The sequence below is a fragment of the Anguilla anguilla genome, chromosome 10, assembly GCF_013347855.1.
Source record: "Anguilla anguilla isolate fAngAng1 chromosome 10, fAngAng1.pri, whole genome shotgun sequence".
Taxonomy (NCBI): domain Eukaryota; kingdom Metazoa; phylum Chordata; class Actinopteri; order Anguilliformes; family Anguillidae; genus Anguilla; species Anguilla anguilla.
Genome location: NC_049210.1, coordinates 41397210 through 41419248, shown reverse-complemented (window position 1 = coordinate 41419248; position 22039 = coordinate 41397210). Strand labels below are relative to the sequence as shown.

The 22039-nt window shown below is 50.4% G+C and overlaps 2 protein-coding genes across 2 annotated transcripts in view; both read left to right on the top strand.

The window, feature by feature from the left end:
• Window positions 1-1165, top strand: part of dock8 (dedicator of cytokinesis 8) — a 55935-nt gene extending 54770 nt beyond the window's left edge. The window contains exon 49 of the mRNA XM_035379944.1: window positions 26-1165. The gene's annotated coding sequence lies outside the window, so the exon portion shown is untranslated. The remainder of the gene's footprint in view (window positions 1-25) is intronic.
• A 520-nt stretch (window positions 1166-1685) lies between these two features.
• aopep (aminopeptidase O (putative)) overlaps window positions 1686-22039 on the top strand; it is a 72411-nt gene continuing 52057 nt past the window's right edge. Inside the window, 6 exon segments of the mRNA XM_035435494.1 lie at window positions 1686-1730; window positions 2884-3734; window positions 4189-4355; window positions 4839-4993; window positions 5240-5475; window positions 21666-21855. Of these exon segments, the coding sequence (XP_035291385.1) occupies window positions 2941-3734; window positions 4189-4355; window positions 4839-4993; window positions 5240-5475; window positions 21666-21855 (1542 nt within the window). The 5' untranslated portion in view covers window positions 1686-1730; window positions 2884-2940.

Here is a 22039-nt window from a genome sequence, read left to right as displayed (position 1 = left end):
TTTTTTTTTTTTTTTACACACCCAGGAAAAGCTGCGAAGAAACAAGAAATGACTCGCTACGGTACATTCTCTGCCCTCTCGTCCAAAACAAAAAGCACGCCTTTTTGGGGTGACAGCGCCACAGGGGCACAGGAACGGGGTCCAGACCCCAAAAACATCTTAAGCATTTCGGTACTGAACCCGTGCAGGCTGAGGGGGGAAAGGGTCGGCGGTGTCGTCCTTCTGTGGCAGGCCGCGTTCCGTGCCTCTCTGCTCGTGCTCCAGAGCCCTGCTCTGCGTCTCCAGCTCTGACGTTCATTGGAGAAGGCAATGCTTGTTACAGATGAAAAACGAAGGGACCGAGGAGGGCAATAATGGTTTACAGAAGTTCCCAAATTCATTTTACTCGCCTCCTCCTTCTCTCTCTTATTTTTTTTTCCCCCTCAACTCATTTACAGCAAGGTGGCCATTTTGAGTGGCAGGCTTCCAGAAACTGTGCATTTGAAACGATGGTTGGCTCTTTCATGCGTTCGAAATTAAGGGTGATGAGGTGTGACTGAATTCTTTTTTAATAGCAGTGCATAAATTGAGCTTTTTGATGTGGGTATGCTGGAAATATACCAGGAGAAATGCAAGGGCCCTGCAAGGCTCACGAGTGCCAAATCTGAAACACATGGAATTATCAATACTGTAATTTTAAATTTACAGTCATACTTAGTTCTTGTCCACCCTCAAGCTGTGTCTTATTAGATGCACAATAAGCATGCACCATGTTCAACTAATTAAAACCATTTCAGTTTTTTCTTTTTAAACTGTGGTCAGTAAAATATTATTTTTATTTAGACTGAATAAATGTACATTTTTAAAAGTATGAGAAAGCTTAGAATCTGTAACAAAAGTGAGAGATAAGGACACGCATGTGTAAATTAATTTTTGTTAACTTATGGATCGTCTGTCCAGTATATAAACATATCACAGTCTGTTACAACACATTTAGCTGCTTTTCATAAGACGAGATGTAAGAGTGTAAAAGTATAAGCACTGGAATCTATTTTGGCGAGATTTTATTTTTTACATTAATATAGGGTATCATTTGTACGTAAAGATCATGTGGTGTGATTAAACAACCATGTTGAAATTTCAATGTGACGCACTTGAATCTAATAAATGTTGTATGTAAAATCCGTTTCTGGTGTCTCAAGCTTGTTGATTTGACATGAATTAAAAATCTGCTCAATGCACAAAGGTAAAATTGATAAACTATATAAAAGTGTATTTGTCACAGGTGAGGGGTATAAGTGGGAAGTTCTTGTATACCGTCCACATTGTTGCTCGAACACTTGCCATGTTACTATTTGTACATCACAGACGCACTGACAGTAGGGCCAGTTGATTACCTCCTGGCACATCTCAGTTACACTGACACTGAACAGTACAGGAGCCAATAAACCGACATCTGTTCAGTAAGAAAGCAAGTTATGGTATGCTAGTCACTGCAGACAGAAGTCTCTATCTTGCGGGAGAATATCACTTAAAATGCGCCATATTTGTTTGTCCTATACTTTTATCCACCACCCCGTTTGAATATATTATAGCCATTGCGTACACTGCTGTATTTTTTTAAATGAATTAAGAGGAAAACTGGACACTGACGGCAAGCTCCTATTTATTTCCCGTCGCACAATCGTGACGAAATACATGTGCGCCGAAGATCGTGTGTGTTTGTTGTGGGTGCGTGTGACAGGTGACAGGTCGGTGTTCAACTCTCATAGAAGATATCAGTGTATTTTGGTTGTGAATGGTTCAGATTCTATGATCAGGAGTTAATTCGTGTATCAGTAGTTTAGCCTTCTGTTCTGTTTCGCGAATTAACTTGTTCGCTTGGTGTTCGCTTTTATATGGTCATGAAGTTCCAAAGCTAGAAATATAGATGTCTAGTTAGTTTAGACAAACGTTGGTGAGCAAAAACTACTAGCACGTATTGTCCTGAATAATAAAACCAGTATTCCTGAGACTAGAACCATTTGAATGGTGTGGTGTGTTTTAGCTTTCATGTTTATTGCATTGCATTTAGATAACTTGTATACATAGTCAGTTGGTTTCTCTTTAGTGCACGGCTCAGACATAAGTTAAAAGTTGTCTAGCTCAACAGACCGGTAACTAATCACCTCTAGTGTGTAGCTACAACGTCACCACTAGATAATTAAAGGATAAATCAATATGTCGAAAAGTGTGACGTCGTGAGTGGTGGCAGACTGCATGTGTGTATTTCTTGCATTATTTTGCACTTGTCCATGTCCATGATATCTTATAAATAAAACATTTCTGCAATACTACAGATGTAGATTATTTCTTTACTGAACCTATTCCGAGTATCACTTGTTCGAAATGTTCAAATATACCCGAATCCGTCTACTAATTATGACACGGGATTGGGGATCATTATTTTGCCGACACTTTAAAGCAATTTGCAAAACGCAAATCACATGGGAGAATACACACTGCAAAACCAATGCAAAACATGCACAACCCAAGTCATATCAAATAAAAAAATGCATATGCTGGGATATAAATCAAGATTGTGCTATGATAGTGTGCAAGCTTTTCTTTCTCAAGATATACATTGAAATATATTCAGATATAAGCAGCTGTTAAAAAGCTGTTTAGCTGCAAGAAGTTGTTTGAGACCAAACTCCAAAAATTTCTGAGGACCACAGAGCTATTGGAGACACATGAAAAAATGTGCATCCTATAGCTACATTGTCTGGATCCTTTTTTCATGTCTGTACCCAGAATGTGTAATATGTGTAGTGCAATGATTTGTGTGTGTGTGTCTGTGCGTTTGTATGTGTGTGTACATACATACATATACACATGTACACATTTTTGTTTTTAAATGAACAGAGGTGCTGACAGCACAGAAGGTGTACTGTTGATCAGGTGTGCCACAGAAAGTCTGACATGGAGTCAATCCCACACACGGACACGGACCCGGACCAGGATCTGGACCCCAGCACAGACGACCTGCCGTTGAAGGCGAACACCAACCACATGCTGGTGAAGCACTATGTGCCGGACCTGACCGTTCACTTCGACCGCGAGGTCATCAGCGGAAGCATCGTCCTGTTCCTGGAGGCGGGGAAATGGACGGGACATGACCTTGGGGCGGGGTCCGGACCGAACCCCTCCCCCTCTTCCACAGGCCGCACCCCCGGGACGGAGCGTCCTGTCTCGGACTCGGCCGGCGGTCCCGTCGCCGGGGCAGTTGGGGACTGTTGCCACGGCGACCCGCAGCCCTCCGCGGCCGCCTCGGATGGGGTCTCCGCCGGGCGGGAAGAGGGGTCCTGGGAGGACGGGGGAGGTGCTGGCGATTTCGTGCTGGTGCTGGACTGCTGTGACCTTGCTGTACGGAAGGTGGAGGAGGTGGACGTGGCCTCGGTTCCAGGTATGGGGTCGCTGTTCCCCGGCGGGGTCAAAGGGCGCTCGGACGGGGCGCCCTCTGCTGCCCTGGTGCGCGAGCTGGCCTCCATGCCTTCCTCACGCTGGAAGCAGCAGCAGGACCTGTACTCCCAGTGTGCCCGTGCCCCTGCCCCACCAGCAGGGGGCGCCCTTCAGTTCCGCACTGACCGCTGGAGCCTCCAGATTAGGAAGAGGGGGGTTCAGGCGCCCCACGCCTTTCCCCTCGCCGTGAGGATCTGGTACCAGACAAAACCGGAGGGAGCTTCAGTGAGGTGGACCAAAGACCAGAGTGGCAGGTTGGCATGGAGAACGACACTCCTCCTTCAGTGTTTACTGACAGGGACACAATACACGTGATGCATTTTTCTGTCTATGTATGGAAAGGTATTGCTAGATACAGGTTTGTGGCTTGATCTGGTTCCATCAGTCAGTTGGTTATGTTCAGTAGAGTGCGTTTTGTAAGACCAGAAATGGCTCACACTGCTATTCACTGGGAGAAGCATTTCCTTCCCCCAGAAGCCATACAAAACCAACATTCCCTGCTGCCAATGTACTGATGCAACACAATCTTTACATTTTATTTGATGTAAACTGTGGAAGGGACCTGTAACAATTCCAAAATATTTCCAAGATAGTGATGAAGTAACAGTGATTATTACCCAATAGTTACCCAAATCACTGAGAGACAAGCATTGGTCAGTTAACTAAGTGAAATAAATGTGTGGTGTCTGAAATGCTGTGTCTCCCCAGGCCATGTGTTTACACCCAGGGCTCGCCCATCAACAACCGAGCCCTCTTCCCCTGCCAGGAGCCTCCGGTTGCCATGTCAACCTGGCAGGCCCGGGTGCGCGCCCCCAGCGACTGCGTGGTCCTCACGAGCGGGGAGAACGAGGCCTGTCCCGTCCCAGAGGAGACAGGTGCTGAGCGCCCTTCTCTTTCCCACTGTAGAGCTGGAACCAGGCTGGCTCACTATACCCCTTTCCCACTGTAGAGCTGGAACCAGGCTGGCTCATTATACCCCTTTCCCACTGTAGAGCTGGAACCAGGCTGGCTCATTATACCCCTTTCCCACTGTAGAGCTGGAACCAGGCTGGCTCATTATACCCCTTTCCCACTGTGGAGCTGGAACCAGGCTGGCTCATTATACCCCTTTCCCACTGTAGAGCTGGAACCAGACTGGCTCATTATACCCCTTTCCCACTGTAGAGCTGGAACCAGGCTGGCTCATTATACCCCTTTCCCACTGTAGAGCTGGAACCAGACTGGCTCATTATACCCCTTTCCCACTGTAGAGCTGGAACAAGGCTGGCTCATTATACCCCTTTCCCACTGTAGAGCTGGAACCAGGCTTTGAAATACCCTCTCTGTTCTGTCTCCATTGTCTCTCCTTCCATTTCCAGGGTTTTCCTGCTGGGATTATTACGTCACAATGCCCATGCCAGCCTCCACTTTCACCATAGCAGTAGGGCAATGGGTGGAAGCCAAGGCAATGACTGATCCCAGGACGAGGACGGATGTTGTGGGCGTGCACCTCCCTGCGAGTGGCAGGTAGGCCGTCTTGAGTTTGCTCTTTGCTCAGAGAAATATGGATCCCAACATCACACACATAAGCTCAGACATAAACAAAGAGATGTTGTGTGTGCTTTGCAGCTTGGAGCAGCAATTTACCGCTCAGGACGGTGAGCCAGATTCACTCGGTGTGAGCGAGAAATCCTGCTCTGGAGTAGATTTCTCAGGTCTGGCCAGTGAGGAACGGACCCGGCACTCTGACATTGATTGCTCAGGTCTCACTAACCCGGAGCCCTGCAGCCACATGGATTACCCGTGCCGGTTCCCCGACACTGCAGCCCAGGGTCAGGCAGTGCTCCCGCACCGGGTCTTTACCCCGCCCAATCTCCAACAGCGGGCGGAGTCCATGCTCCTCCCCCTCCTGCCCCCCTGCCTGGCTGCCGCCCACCACCACCTCGGGGTCCACCCCTTCTCCCGCCTCGATGTGCTCATTGTCCCCCCTGGATTCTCCAGCCTCGGGATGGCCAGGTAAAAACTCTACCCCTGTACACCGGTGTGCCACTTCTCCAAGTGACCAGTAGAGGGCGTGCGTAAATCCAGCTTTCAGGAGAAGTCATTTCCTGAAAGGGGATCTCGGATAAATGGAATACCACAGGGGTTTACAGTAAACTGAGGTGTTTGACTTGCAATTTGAACTTTGTAACTCTTTTCTTTGGCTAAAGTAAAGCTCAGCAGGGCAGTGATTTTACCACAGTGTGGGAGAGCTATGTCAAAGCTGCGTAGATGTGAGACATCACCAGAACACCAGTCTATTGCCATGGAAACAGAAAACAGACACGTCCACTCTCAGCCCAAAATTGCTGTGTGATGTGCAAAATTATAAGTTTCACAGCAGGGATGACTGCATAATTTTGCATTTTAATACTGTCATTGTGTAGTAGTAACGCTGCAGGCTAAAGGTCAGTGCTTAACCGGCTGTGCCACTCTGTGATCATGGCCAGGAAAACCTGCAGCTCTGTCTGTTAACCCTCGTCTTTACCTGTAGCCTGCAACATCACTTGCATACCTGAGTCTTCACCCCTCTCCTGAGCATGACTCTGTACCTGCATTGTGGGGACATCCCATCCACATTTTGTCATGCGTTCGTTCAGACTAGACTTTGTCCAATTTGCATTCACCTAAAAACTGAATGCATTTCATGAATCAAAAAAATGCCTGCAGTCTCTCTCTCTCTCTCTCTCATGCACACACACATACACATACACAAACAGACCTCTTAGCTGTCCATCGTGTCCGATGATGACGCTTGCTCCAAGGGAGGGGGTGGGGGGGGTTCAGCGTCATTGACGCTGGTGCCACTTCAGGTGGCTGTGGAGGCCAATGCGTGAGCCACACGCTCGTCCACAGGTGGGGCAAGGGAGCCCAGATGTTGGGGTAATGCCGGCAGCCCTCCGGTGTCGTTGGGCACGTCTAAAAACAAACATAACCACGCAAACCAAAACAGCGCTGGCGTTCCAGTGCGCTGCCAGCTCCTGGCTTCCTGGTGGCGGGGCGCCGAGGCGTTTCCCGGACGTGATTCCCGGCGGTTTGGCGAGCGAGCGTTAGCAGGCCTGTTCGCCGCGTTTGGGAGGGCTCTGCGGACGTTTTGTCAGTCGTGACCCTCAGTGAGGTACGAGCCCAGATTTACCTCCCGTGTGACTCAACCGACTGCCGTCGGCACTTTGCGTCCACATTCGGGGTCCCCCACTGCTCGGGACTGAGGGTTGCTAGGGTGATTTGAGGACGGGGCCCGGTGGTCTGGCAGTAGCCTGTTATCTGAGGACAGTCAGGTTTTTTCGGGAAACAGTTTTCATTCTGTGACGTGAGGTTTGGACGGTTTTTCGGCCAGAACTTGATTTCCACGTCAACTTGTGTGTTCAAATGTTCCCTGGACCTGGACGTGGTGGAACGTGCACGTGTCTCCACAAACAGTGTTCATGCATTTCACGAGCTCAGTTTCTTCATATGGCCAAGAAATATACTGTATGTCGCATGCAGCTGCCAATTCAAATCTCCTTTTGCAATTCATTACCTGTTATTGGCTATTTTATCCGTTTTTCTTTCCGGTAACGAGATCGAATGTTTATTTGTGAAGACAAAATCCAAATGACGCTTGGTGAATGGCAGCGTGACTTCTCAGAAGTTGGATATTTGTCCTTTGGAAGAAGAAAGAAAGCAGGGGAAAGACTGTTTCTGACGTTTCTTTGATTAAAAGTCGGCACCCGGGTGGCCATCAGACAGGTTCCAGCGTTTTCATCGGGAGAGCTGCCCGCTGCCGTGCCAACATTCCGTCGGGTGGGTGGGGGGGGTGGGGGGGGGGAGTGTTCTGGAGAAAATGAGGTCATCGCTCTAAGCCCAGACTAGAGATTAGCTGGCCCTCAGCATCAAAGGCGGCGGCTATCGCTACTTTAGCGCCGTGTTCTCAGATCAGCGGCGGCGGCCGCGCCCTGCCTTTCCGTGGGCTGCTCGGCAGAACGACGACGCCTCGCCTTTCATTTTCTTCTAATTGGGAGCCGACGCCTCAAATCCCTCCCCCCCCCCCTCCTTTTTTTTTAAGAAGTGCAAATGTTTGCCAAGGTGATGTTTGTACAAGTTTCCTTTTCCCGTATCTGCAGGAGTATGTACTTATTGAGACTTGGCTGAATTCCAGTTCGTTTGTGCTTCTCTGTGTGGAGTCGCCGTTTGACTTCAGACCGGAAAGGTTTCGGTCATCGCCGATTAGAGAAACTCCCCCGTCTCTCTCCCCCATTACAGCACAGTGTAATGCCTCAAACTTACAACTGTCCTGCAAAGGCCAAGAAGGGGGAGTAGGCATACTGTGTGTGTGTATGTGTGAGTGTGTGATGTGTGTGTGTGTGTGTGTGTGTGTCTGTGTGTGGTGTGTTTGTGAGTGCGTGTGCATGCAGGGGGGGTGGTGGTCTGGTACTGTGGGGGTAAAATTACAATCCTGAGGGATGTTGGAGAGGATATGTGTGAGAATATGTGGATTATGCCCAGCAACAAAAGCCATTAGCTCCTGGACGAACTTCAGAGACCAAAGGCATTTAATCTTCAGTTTGGGAAATATAAGAGGCCCTGGATCTGACACCAAGCCAAATACAGCTTCTATATCCTGCTCCCACATCTGTGGGGGACGGGGGGAGGGCGGCTGAGGTATGAGGAGGGGGGGGAGGGCAGGAAACCAAAGATTAAGAAGTCAAGTAAGGGCAGGCCAAACTGGCCAGACCTACCCTGCGCTCACTAAGGAACAAGGCATCATGGGAATCAGAGCCTCTCCTCCAATCAGAACAAGCCCTTGTCTGTGGCCTCACATGACCATTTGGGTGTAAAATAGTCACTGGCTCACCTGGGGTGTCACATGGTCTCTCAGGTGTAGAACAGTCACTGGCTCTCCTGTAGTACTGTGTGGCCTGTAGGGTGTAAAATAGTCACTGGCTGTACCGTAGTGTCACATGGTGTATAGGGTGTAAAATAAGCACTGGCTCTCCTGTAGTACTGTGTAGCCTGTGCACGACCCCCTTTAGAACATGGCACCATGTCCTGGTTTACCCAGTCCAAGCGTGGTTGTGAAATAAGAAAGACACAAGACTGTCAGCATTACAAATAAATATGGGGGAAAAACCCTTCTGGCCAAGAAAATAAATCATGCAGAAGTACATATTTTCCATAACACTGAAAAAAATGTGAAACTCTTGTTTTCGGGAATTGGCGAGAGAGAGGAAGTGAGGCGCTGCGCGACGGGGTCGGAATCGGGTCGCGATTGTTTCCGCTAACCGGCCCTCCCGCGAGCCGGCGGCGGGAATGACTCAACGAGCCGATATCTCCGCGATCTGGGCCTGAACCGCCGCTCGGCTCGGGGGTTTCAGGAAAAAAGGGCACGGCGTCGTTTTTCTCCTCCTCCTCCGCTTCGATGCCACCGGTCGGCTCGTGTCCTTTCTCGACGGAGCGGAGCCGCCGCGGACGCTCGGAGCCGCCGCCGCGCCGCTGTGCTGCGCTAAGTCGGGAGTCTTTCTCGTTTCTCCTCGCTTCGCCTTTAGCGAGAGCGATTGTCGTCGGGTCTTGAGAGGGAGGGAGAAAATAAAAGAAGAAAAAAACGAAAAGAAAAAAAGGCGCCGTCTTAAGTAGCTTTTTTTTGGCGTCGGATCAGAATCTGTGGAAATCCTTTTACAGGATTTAGGGTAAAGGAGTCGTTGTGCTATGCTGTCGCTCTCGAGGGGCTGAGCGCAGATTTAGCGTCTGCGCTACGCGGAGAGAGCCGCCGGCCAAGAAAAACTTCAAACAAAAAAAAAAAAAGTTTTATTTTATTAATCTCTCTTTGGATTTTAAATTAGGCCGTGGTCGTGTTGTTTGTTGACATATCTATGTCTGATTGTTTTTATACTGTAATCTGAGAGCTGACGGAGAATTTCCATGATATGTTTTAATGGATAATAAAGATTCCTGCTGCATTTTGTTCAGCGTGGGAGAGCTCAGCTCCACTGTCTGAAGACCCTCTTGTCCCGCCTGACTTCTGCGGTTTAACTTTCATACATCACACAGTCATCACGCCGCCGCAGTGATTCATGGGTAAAGCGGATCGCTGAAAGGGAACAGCCAATGTTCGGCCCCCTGGGATTTGAACCTGCAGCCGCCTTTTCGGAAGACCGCTGACGTACCCCTCGCTGCCACCCGAGCCCCTCTGTCCCGCTCACATACTGTACAGGTTAGGGTTGCCAGATGACCGGTTTTTGACCGGAATGACCGGTTTTCAAATTATTTGTACAGGGTCATTTTTATACATGCCAGAGAGCATGATGGGATGCTAATTGCTTAATTGTATCATGCAGTACACCTTTATGGAAGCATATGCAGTCGTTATGTTTCTCCACTCGTTTATTCAGGCTTTTTCTTTAATTTGTCACCCGTCTGGTGATGTGAACACTACCTGAAGTGTGCAGGTACTGGAATTAAACCCCAACCCTCTCTCCGTCTCTCTCTCTCTTGCTCTCCTCTTCTCTTTTTGTCTTTCTTTTTCCCTCCCGCCCTCTTTCTCTCCTTCCCCCCTCCATCCCTAATCACCTCTTCTTTCATCTTTTTTCACTCTTTCCCTCCCTTTCTCACGTTCTCCTCCTCCCCCCGCTCGTAAAAGTGCAGCGGGCTGTGGAATTCTCTGGGAGATCCGCGCGGGGGCCACGATGTTTCGGGGGACGCAGGGATCCGCAGGCTGCGGGACAGAGCGTTAGGACGCGTGCCGACGCCAGATCCGGCCAATCGCGGAGCAGATGTCGCTCTGGATCGGACCTTTGGAGCGGCCTGTTTTGGAAAAGCGTTTTTTGTTCTGTGACTGCGGGCGGGCCTTCTGAGCGGACTTTTTTTTGGACACGTTTCACTTTACGCCGCGACGCCGCCCTCGCCTGCAGCCTTACAATAACAGCAGTAAAGGCGAGAGGCCTGGCAGAAAATATTAACGCGCAGTAAAAGTGTCAAGCGCTCTGGAATCTTCACTTTTTTGAGTTGTTTATTGCACTGGCTCCTTGACCTGAGGTGATATCATTGTGCTGAAAGATTTTTATACTCAAAAATAAACTGAAGTGAAGCTGTTAAAGTCTCACTGAGCACTGGGCTGTAACCCTGAGAGGAGAAGACAATTATTCCTCTTTCCCTCTGTAGAGCTGGAACCAGGCTGGCTCATTATACCCCTTTCCCACTGTAGAGCTGGAACCAGGCTGGCTCATTGTACCCCTTTCCCTCTGTAGAGCTGGAACCAGCCTGGCTCATTTATACCCCTTTCCCACTGTAGAGCTGGAACCAGGCTGGCTCATTATACCCCTTTCCCACTGTAGAGCTGGAACCAGGCTGGCTCATTATACCCCTTTCCCACTGTAGAGCTGGAACCAGGCTGGCCCATTATACCCCTTTCCAACTGTAGAGCTGGAACCAGGCTGGCTCATTATACCCCTTTCCCACTGTAGAGCTGGAACCAGGCTGGCTCATTATACCCCTTTCCCACTGTAGAGCTGGAACCAGGCTGGCTCATTATACCCCTTTCCCACTGTAGAGCTGGAACCAGGCTGGCTCATTATACCCCTTTCCCACTGTAGAGCTGGAACCAGGCTGGCTCATTATAGCCCTCAGTCAGAAACCGATGAGGCCCCAGGTAATGACTTTTAGCAGGGGTATGACTTTACTTATCATCGCAAAATTTATGACCATGAGCGGCTTTGCATGTGTACTTGACTGTAAACAGGTAACTCCATTTACTTCAGCACAGAAATGGCTAATCTCCGCATTCAGGAGAAAAGGTCAGAATTGAGCTGAAGGTTGAATGAAAGCCAGAATTGTAGTCTTTTAACGTGCTGTCATGACAGGGGCAGGAAACAGTTTGCTTACACAGCAAGTCACCTACTTCCCTTAGAACAGGGTTTTTGAATAATCTGTCAACACCAGAAAACCGCAAACGTCAGAAAAAGGAGGCTACTGCACATTCTTCAGAACCCATTACCTGCGACCTGTCTGTTCTACCTCCCTCTGCCATTACTTTGATTATTCTCAGCGTCTGGCCTACAACAGCGTGACCAGCGCTGACTGGAAGGGTTTTCGAAGAGTGAAAAAATGACTTTTGATCAAATGAAAGAATATATATTTTTTTAAATACCCCTGTAAGGACCCGTAACTTTTACATAAATGTGGCCGTAAAAAAAAGACCAGACCGGGGCGGACATCGAAACTTTGTGGAGCGCTCGCAGGAGACGCTGAAGGGCGAGATAACGGAATTTAAATATTTATCTTCCTCTCTTTTGTGATGTCAGTGTTGTTTTTTCTCTCCTCTTTTTGCGGTTCTCCCTTTTCCCCGCTGGAGTGTGCCTGCCTCGTAACCCAAGAAGTGTGTGACAGGGCCCTCATTCTGAGGCACCAGAGACGGCAGTTAATCAACCTGTCAGCTGATGAGGCGTCGCTTACTGAGCGCTTTAAGAGGTCTCTTTCTTACCCCTCCACTCCTTTTACTCTCCTCCTCTCTCTCTCTCTCTTTCTTACCCCTCCACTCCTTTTACTCTCCTCCTCTCTCTCTCTCTCTTTCTTACCCCCCCACTCCTTTTACTCTCCTCCTCTCTCTCTCTCTCTCTCTCTCTCTCTCCCTCTCTTACCCCCCCACTCCTTTTACTCTCCTCCTCTCTCTCTCTCTCTCTCTCTTACCCCCCCACTCCTTTTACTCTCCTCCTCTCTCTCTCTCTCTCTCTCTTACCCCTCCACTCCTTTTACTCTCCTCTCTCTCTCTCTCTCTCTCTCTCCCCCTCTCTCTCTCTCCCTCTCTCTCTCTCTCTCTCTCTCTCTCTCTCTCCTCGTAGCCAGGCACACAAAAGCAGTGGTGAAGAAAGGAATGTGCCTCCTCTCCTTCACCTGGAGAACAGAAGAAGGGGGTGGCAGGTTGCTGTGCGTCTGCCCTAAACGGCTCAATTCAGGCCAGAAAAACAGGGGTTGCGTTTCTTTGGACGGATGAAGGATGGATTTGTCCTCCCCCCTTTCTCCTCTCCCTTCCCCTCGTCTCCCTCCCTCCCTCCTTCCTCCTGCCTTCAGACTTTGAAACATACTCCCCTTCCTGCCCTCCCTGCACTTGAGTTCAAAAGCATCCTTGACATCTAATGGAGATAGCAGTATCCGTGCAGAAACGGAGTTGTTATTTTAAAGCAGAGCCCTCTCCTCGTTATCGCTGGGGGGGGGGGGGGGGGGGGCACTTATCTTCCTGCTCCGGGGGGCTGGGGGGGGGGGCTCTCCTGCTCCAAAGAGACCCTTTTAGCTCCTCAATCCCGTCTCTGTTCGCTGAATAACGTCACCAGGAACCCGGGCGCGTTGGCATTTTGCCGCGATCTGCCACCCTCAGACTCAAACGCGGGCTTGGAGGCCCTCGTTAGCAGGAGGCCCCCCGAATACATCACAGACCACCAGCCGATTGACAAGCAAGCGCAGTCTGAACGGTCCCCTGGTACGCTGGCTCTGCACGTCTGCTCATCTCATCATCCCACCCTCAACGTCTGATTGGCTGCACAGTCCCCTGTAATCCCCACCCACTTTCATTCCCCATACTATCCCCACAAAAGAACTAGAGAGTTCTCAATTAATCTAAATTAAAGTATGATAAAGAAACAAAAATACACCACAGTCCCTGATTTATTTTTGGCTTTTTGCAGTAAATATTATTTGCGAGCAGCAGTTTGATATTTATGATGAAAGTGGGTCGCGATTTTCATGTCTTTCTTTACGTTGTCCGGTCATATGGGAAACATTAAGTCACAGAACAAAGAGCCAGAGTCCTGCATTACTTTACTGGCATCTAGCAGACGCTCTTACACAGAGCGACTTACATCACCCGGTCGACTAGCTTACTAGTTGAGTAGTTGAGTGACTCATTGGATCGAGTCATACAGTTCCCCAATGAACAAAACTACCTAGTCACTGTTAAACTGCATTCTGAGAAAATGAAACTGCTTCACACAAGCTGTCTGCTGTGCTGTAGCTGTTCCTATTACAGCAGCATTGTCAGGATTAATGGCATTCCTGCAGTGTCAGATAAGCATCGTCAGGGACCTACGATGTTAAAATAACAGCTCTATACAGTTTTTTTTTTTTTTTTTTTTGCTGTCTTGTGCCTCCCGTTACGTGAGCTTCAAACGGCTGGAGTTGAATACCCTCTGCCAGTCAACAAGTCTTTTCTAAATCGCTGGTCTTTTAGTGCTGTGATCAAGCTAAAAACTGCGATGACTGTAATTGGTCTGTCGTCAGTGTACAGCAGCCGTTAAACCTTTCCCTAAAGCCCACGCCAATCGTCAAAGAGGTGTATTTTGAATACAGAACAAGGCAAGTAACATCTCTAAATGACCACTACAAAAATCTTCCAACGGTGGGCCGATCCATAAAATACAAGAGTGCAGTGTCCATTAATGGGCCTACACTGAGTGAACAGCTGTGTACAGATGAGACCTGATCTCAGTGTTTTTTTTTTGGGGGGGGGTTTCCTTTATTTGCTAGAACAGTGTAGAGAGACGGGAAGAATTAGGAGGAGAGAGGGAGGGAGGGAGGGAGGGAGGGAGAGAGAGAGAGAGAGAGAGAGAGAGAGAGAGAGAGACAGACATGTGACAAAGGTCGGCGGTCGGATTTGAACCGCCGACGTCGCGGCTCGCGTTCAGCTTGTGGTTAGCGCTCTACGGGCCGCGCCACTAGAGGCCCCGATCTCATTGTTTTTTTTAGACAAGACGAGGCTCAAAGACTCAGCGTTTCGGCCCTTTGCCTTCGTCAGTGAAACAGTGCTGCGCGACGGCAGAACTTAAGAGGGGGCTTGAGGTTCCGGTCCAGGTGCAATCGCGTCTGAGCCCTGGGAAGTTGCGGCGAGCTTGCTGTTTAAAACGCGGCCGAGCCTCGGGTGGGCTAAAATAGAAACTTTGGACCGCTTTTCCAGCGGCGCATTCCCTGCGTAAGACTCGTGCGCTTTGCCGGGGTCGGGTTTCCGAACGGACAGACGGGCAGGCCGGCGTGCGGCAGAGATGTCTGCGTCTGGCGTCATCGCTGCTTCCGTGTCTTTTGGAAGCCGGAACACGAAGAAACCGCAGTCTGGGCGCAGAGGACGCTGGCCCGCCATCGGGATGTGGATACGGTCTCACTTTTCCCAAAATGGCTTTTATTTTCCTCTGGATCGAGGGTTAATTTGACCATGTCAGAAAGAACACGCTGCAACTCGGCTCTCTCTCTCTCTCGCTCTCTCTCTCTGTCTCTCTCTGTCTCTCACTCTCTCTCTCTCTCTCTCTCTCTCTCTCTCTCGTTCACCTCCATTTGCAGACAGTTTCAACGACCACAAAACTGCATCATGCATTTTATAAATGGAGGTTTTAAAATGCTTTAAATTTTACATGTTTTATGATATTTATCCAGCTCTTATGTGCTAATGAGTGTTCTCGATGGCTCATAAAACGCCATGCCCCCGAACCTCCTCTTCCTCCAGTCATTGACCCCAGAGGGCCCCAAGGGCCTCGCAACCAAAATCTTTCTCTGAAATCTAACTCAAAACACAAGGCCTTTTCAGTGTCTCAAGGGGTTTTTTCTTCCGTAGACCACTGGTCATTACTTGGGTTCTTCTTCTTCTGGTCCTTTTGCTTTTCCCTAAAAAAAATCTGCCGCCCAACCGGGGGCTGTGTATATCCAGTTTCTGGAAAGTCCAAGTGTCTGTAACCGCAGCCACGTTCCGCGTGCAACCCGCCCCGCCATTACAGGAGAAGCGAGACGTCTACAGGTCTCCTCTGAAGCATGTGGTGTCCAAACAGCTGCTCGCAGGCCACACTTGCGGTGGGAAGACCTTTCACACGCGGCTTTGGCAAGCAGTCTTACCAGTGCCCCTTTTCAGCCAGCGCGGGGTGGCTTGAGAGCGATGAAACGCGGATACCCTGGGCGATCTCCTGATGGACCTGCTGGCCATGGTCGGCGCTGGCATGGTCCGGATTCGATCCGAGGCCTCGAGGCTCATCCGTGCACCACTGTGTGGTGCCTCAAGCGAAAGAGCCATCCAGCCGCCATTTTGTTCCGGTTCGTAAGATCGGCTTCTTCGCATTGCTGTAGTTCAGTCTTCCGGCTGCTAGAGGGGGCTGATGGTCACTTGGTTGAACTGTCACTTACAGTATAGGTGTCACACTCCAGGAGCAAGGTTCAGCTCCATTGGTTCACTTCTACTTTTGCTTCAGTAAGTGGATATTTCAGTTTGTTTTAACCCTATTTTTAAGACCCTGCAGGAGACAGCAAGAAGATTAGCAGTTTGAGAAGCCAGATACAGAAATAGTAGCCAGCAGAACTGGAAAAGACGGTAGTCCTGCAGTGGCTGATTGATGAAGTAATTGCCAGGGCAAACAGCATGTACCCCTGGGATACTGGCTGAGTAACACTGGGCCTTGTTCTGAGAACTCAGGGCTGGGAAGATTGCTTGTTTTAAACAAAGATTCTTTGGATTCACCAGATACTCAGCTTCGTATTCCTAAAATGAAAAGTGCTGTCTCTCTCCTGCTGGAGCTTTCTAATTTGATGCATCTTCTGAAAATGCATTAAGAGTTACGATCAAGTGCAGCACTGAGGAAGTGGACGTTCTAGACAGTACTACAACACTGAAAAGTCCTGTTATTCCAAAGCTGGGGAAGAAATGAAATGTGAGTGATGTCATTATTATTTTTTTTCGATGGCGGTCCTTGCCGGGTCTAAACTGGCCCTCGCGAGCATGTGCGGTTCCCACCCCCCGTCCTGTCTCAGCGCTGCTGGCATCCGCCAACCCTGTTACCACGGTAACAGCCACCCCCCTCCGCCCTTGTGTGTGTATCAAAGCAATGGCGGCCATGTGCACTTTCCGAAACCCCCCCCCCCCCCCCCCCCCCCCCCCCCCCGCACACTCCCACCCCCACAGCAGGCCTTGCCTGCGGAGCTGGAAACATCTGCCAGAAGCTTCTAGAAAGGCCACCGTGAGCCCCTGCGTGCGCGGGCCACCCCCCCCCCCCCCGCGATGGCGTTGCGATATCTTCTGATATTTATTTTCAGAATGTGATGTTTGCGGGGGGAGCCGCCGTCGCGCGCCCTGCCCAAAAATGGCCAGGCATTTCGGATTGGCCCCGAGCGCCGCCCTCGCCATGGGAACGCGGCCGGGGCGGGAGCGGCTGCGCTTTGAAGTCAGAGGATTTAAAAGAGCGGGTGGGCGGAGCCTGTTTGAGACGGACCCCGTGCGAGTCTGAGATAAACTCCCGCCCCCCCGGCCTCCCGCTGCTGAAATTAGGAGCGGGTTCCTTATCTGCGCTTTTAGGCCCGCTCCTCCCGGCCACCATGACCTCACTTCCCAGAGTCCTGCGTGCGGTCGGGACGCCAGTGCAGGGCGGAATTGGAATCCAAGTGCAGTGCCGTGTGGAATTGGAATACTGGGGTTTTCCCTGCATTGAAATGTCTAAGGCGGGCCGTCTAAGTGTTTTTTCAAGTCTATAGGAAAAATTGTGCTTCGTGCATTTAATGGTACTACTTGGTGCAGTGTAAAGTCTGAATTGCAGTGCAGTGTAGAGTCTGAACAGCAGTGCAGTGTACAGTCTGAATTGCAGTGCAGTGTAGAGTCTGAACAGCAGTGCAGTGTAGAGTCTGAACACCAGTGTAGAGTCTAAATTGCAGTGCAGTGTAGAGTCTGAACAGCGGTGCAGTGTAGAGTCTGAACAGCAGTGCAGTGCATTCTGGGTTCTGCGGTGCTGTAGGCTGATGTGGGAGGCTCTCTGCTGTGGGTCTCGCGTACGGCGTTCCTCAGGAGAGAGCGGCCAGTGAAAGGCCGTCTTTGTGTCGCACAGGAACAAATAACAAACCGCTTTTGTTGGAACGCCACAGAAGATGATTAATTCGCAAACGGGGGAAAAAAAAATAAACTCCTAAAACTAACTTTGGGGGAAGCGGCCTGAAAAGCAGGCTCACGGCCTGTCCTCACTTGCCCCTGCGTCCGCCTGTGCTCTCCAGCGAAACGGAAATGGTTAAAAAAAAAAAAAAAAAAAACTCTTCAGAAGCATTTCAGTATAGCTGAAGTTTTTGTCCAAATAAAGGTTTTCTTGGAGGCTGGTGAAACCCCACGTCTGGCCCACATTGTCCAGAAACACGAGGAGCCCTGTACTTCTGCTCCTCAAGATGCATTTTCTTTGCTGGGAAGTGTTTTTCTTCTGGATGTACAGGAAATGAAAACGCATTGTTCTTTGTGATTTCCTTGTTTTCCCGCTCCTGACCAGAGAGATTTGGCCCTTTCCTAAACGAGCGTTGATGGACGCAGAAGCTTTGCCTCTTCGACCGGCCTCTGCTTGCAGACTCTCGCCCTCGCCGCGTAATTCAGTTAGCTCGTTTCACTGAAAAATGTCAACACTTAAAAGGGAGGGAGAGGAGTCTCCATTTTCATCAGGCTGGGTTTGCGGAGCGTCCTGTTTCCAGATCTCGCATGTCTGAATGTTGGCACAACGTAATTCTAATGACTCCCCCAGTCAGAACGCATTTTGCCTGTGGTCGCCTGGACGATTTACAGTCCTGGACTACTCTAGAGGGAGGGCTGCGGGGGGGGGGGGGGGATGCAATGCCTCTCTCTTTCTCACTGTCCCAAACACTGCTAAAAAGCCCTTCTGGTTTTGCTTGGCAGGTTCACTGTTTATCTTGAGCAGTTTCTTCTGTTTTTCTCCTCCTCCTCCTTCTCCTTCTGGATGCCATTTCACTCTGACCCCTGGGAAACATCAATAAGCACAAACAATTTGGGGCGGGGGAGCAAGATGCAGTCCTGCTGGGGTACCCTTTTGTTTTTGGGGTCCACCCAGACTGCACCTCTCTGTGAAGCCTGCAGCCTCAACACCTCTTCCTGGAGTTTTCCCACCAAATTCAGAACAAGGACCAATCAGGATGGAGCTGAAGGGTGCGCAGATTAAGCTCTGGATGCGCAGCCCAATAACTTGCTGAGGTGGGCGGGGCATGGGTGGAGACTGGTACCCCCTTCCGCCCAAAAGGGGTGGTGCCTTGACCCCTTGCCTTTTAGCCCCACCCCCTTTGAAACCGTGCGAAGCCACGTCAGCCACTGGAGCTGAGGGTGGGCTGGGACCGGAAAACTCTCCACCGCTCCGTGACACACAACCGCCAACCAGAAGCTTTTAAACTGCAGTGCCAAAAAAACCCAGGCCCTTACCGACCGCCCCTCACTTGTTCCAGCCGAAATGAGGACGCACCTGATGAAAAGTGTGTTGAAAGCGGGTGGGACGGGTGGGAGGTATTCCGATTCCGATCAGCCACTGATAGGGATCAGTATGCACGGTAATTACAACTCCCAGTAGCGGCCAGAGATGTTTAGCCTGCTCTAAAAAAGAAAAACAGATTTGTGTGTGTGTGGGGGTGGGGGTTGGTTAGACCACTATGATTGGCCTATTGTGAGTGATGATGTCACAATATGCCTTTATACTAATGAGTCCTCCTATGAAGATGCTGATTGGAGGACTCAGCAGTTGCCTGTTTGGCCCAGCTACAGATTCTTTAGACTCACCAGATTAGTCGGCTCCAACTTTACCTCTTTCCTCTCTGCTTCATAACTACAGGAGTTCCATCCATCCATTATCTATACCCGCTTAGCCTATCCCAGCGTGCATTGGGCGAGAGGCAGCAATACACCCTGGACAGGCCAGCAATCTATCACAGGGCACACACACCATTAACTGCAGGAGTTTCCAGTGCTATTTTACAGTAGACAATGTCTGTTGCCACGGTGCTGTAAAACATGTTTTGGCTCTAACAGTCAGGGGCAGACAGCATTCGGTGTGTCTAGTTAGCCCGTAGCATCTGCTGGGATTCGCGGAGAACGTTTTCTGTCCCACGCCTTCCTGTTTAGCCGACGCTTTATTGACCCAGCGCTGTTCCACCTCTGTATTCAGCAGAAAATAAAACGGCCGCAGCTCCTGAAATCTTTTTTTTTGAGAACGCCGTAGATTTGCCTTCAGGCCCGTGCGCGGACGTGTTTCTCTCGCACCTGTCCCCGATCGCGTAGCGCCGCGAGGAGCTCGAGTATGCATCCCAAAGAGTCTAAATGAACGCTTTTAAGCTACACACAGCCCCTTTTTGTGTGTGTGTGTGTGTGTGTGTGTGTATGCGTGTGTGGCTGTGTGCGCATGTATGTGTGTCTGTGTGTGTGCACGTGTGAGTGACTCCACGTGTGTGTGTGTGTGTGTGTGTGCGCGTATGTGCGTGTGCGTGTATGTGTGTGTGGGTGTGTGCGCATTTGTGTGTGTCTGCGTGTGTGCACGTGTGTGTGTGTGTCTGTGTGTGCACGTGTGAGTGACTCCACGTGTGTGTGTGTGCGCGTATGTGCGTGTGCGTGTATGTGTGTGTGTGTGCATGTGGTGGTGTGTGCGTCGCAGAGTACCTGAGCAGGCCTCTGCTCTCTCTGAATGAGAGGGGTCCGGTATACCCGTCGCGACGGGACAGGGTCATGGCGGAAGCACCCGGAAAGATGCAGAACTATCTGTGTGTCTGTCTGTACGCGTCTGTTTCTTCCCGTCACTCACGGCAACAGCACGGGGATACGTTTACCGCAGGCTGGGTGCGAGAGCCGTTTCTGAGGGGGGGGGGGGCAGGGGGGCGAGGGGGTTGGGCGAAACAGACGGGGCCACAAACGGGAGCTATTTTCCTGCGGGTTACTTTTATCCTGGAATAACCCATTTAAGCTGAAAGGCTGTATAAATAAGTACTTTAGTATTTGCTTCTTTTTTTTTTTCCTTTTCTTCGTGCACATTTGCTAGCCATTAGGCTGGAATGTATAGGGCTGGGGAAACGCGAAACAGGCGGCTGCCGGGTTTCTGTTTTTCTTTCTCCCCCCCCCGACTCCAAACCTGGATCAGAGCCGCGGGGCGATAAGGCCGAGCTCGTCCGTCCGTCCGTCCGTCCGTACGCGCGCACGCGCGACGGGCTAACTTTACCAAGGTTTTTTTTTTTTTTTTTTTTTTAAATCAGCGCTTAACCTCGCTTTGCGCCCGTGGAATGGGGGCGAGAGAGGAGAGCGGGCCGCGCGGAGAGAGAGCGAGTGGGCACGCCAGACGAGCCCCGGCCCGATGGCACCGAGCCCGGAGGTGTTATTTTGAGAAAAGGGCTCGTCTGGCCGGAGAAGCGCTCCTCCTGGGGTTTTTTCGGGAATCGGGGCCCGCGAAAGGTGGGCCCTCGCGCGCCTCCAGGAGTCGCATTTTGGAAGGGGTGTGGTTTTCGGGCGGGGGCGCGAGGGTTCGGCGCGGTGAGCGCACGCTCCAGGAATGTCGGGAAAAGGGCGTGGCCCGCCCCTGCGCGCGCCTTGATCCTTTTCCCGGGCGGTTTTTTCCTCCAAGGCCCGCTCACCGCGGCTGCAAATAATTCGGGATGCGTTCGCATCCGCCCTAATGGTAGGGTTCCGCAGAATACAACCCTTTCAAGTCCGCGCAGGGTGGCGGCCGTGGTGCGCGTGTGTGTGTGTGTGTGCGTACGTGTGTGTGTTTGTTTTTGTGTGGGAATGTGTGTGCGTGTGTATGTGTGTGTGTGTGTTCGTTTTTGTGGGGGAATGTGTGTGTGTGTGTGTGTGCACGTGTGTGCGTACGTGTGTGTGTTTGTTTTTGTGCGGGAATGTGTGTGCGTGTGTACGTTTTTGTGTGCGTGCGTGTAGGCGTAGGCATGAGTTAGCCTATGACTATTCAGCCTCTCAATCTGGAAAAGGTGCTGCCATGTATGTTACTCTGTACTAACCGGAGTCTGAAGCTGAAACATTACGAATTGTGAACCTTCCCATAAACATCGTGCCAGAAGAACTCCTGTTTCCAACCAAAGCCACCTGTGGGAACACGGAAGGCTTATGAGAGCTGACTTTACGGTCAGTCGTAATATGGTGCTGATGCCTTCCTTGTGCCTGTTCTGCATGCTGCACGGTCACTGTTTTTATGTATTTGTATAAACCGAGTGATTAATCAGGTTTACAGCCAGTCATTAAAGTTTATTGGGACTAACGTTAAGTAGATACAGAACCTAAGACATCGAGGTTTAACCATCATGCAAATAATGAGCTAAAATGTGCGTGTTTGTGCGTGCGTGTACGTGGTTGTGTGTGTGGTCTGTACGTGTGTGTGTGTGATGTATCTGTGTGTGTGTGTGTGTGTGTTTCTGTCTCTCTCTCTCCACAGCCCACACATGGTGTTCCTGTCTCAGAGCGTGCTGTCGGGAGAGAGCGAGCTCTGTGGCGCCAGGCTGTGCCACGAGATTGCCCACGCCTGGTTTGGCCTGGCCATCGGAGCTCGTGATTGGACGGAGGAGTGGATCAGCGAAGGCTTTGCCACCTACCTGGAGGATGTGTTCTGGGCTCGGGTTCAACAGGTACCGACCGCCCTCTCTATCACTGAGTCAAACCCAGAAATCCTCTCTATCACTGAGTCAAACCCAGAAATCCTCTCTATCACTGAGTCAAACCCAGAAATCCTCTCTATCACCGAGTCAAACCCAGAAATCCTCTCTATCACTGAGTCAAACCCAGAAATTCTCTCTATCTCTGGGTCAAACC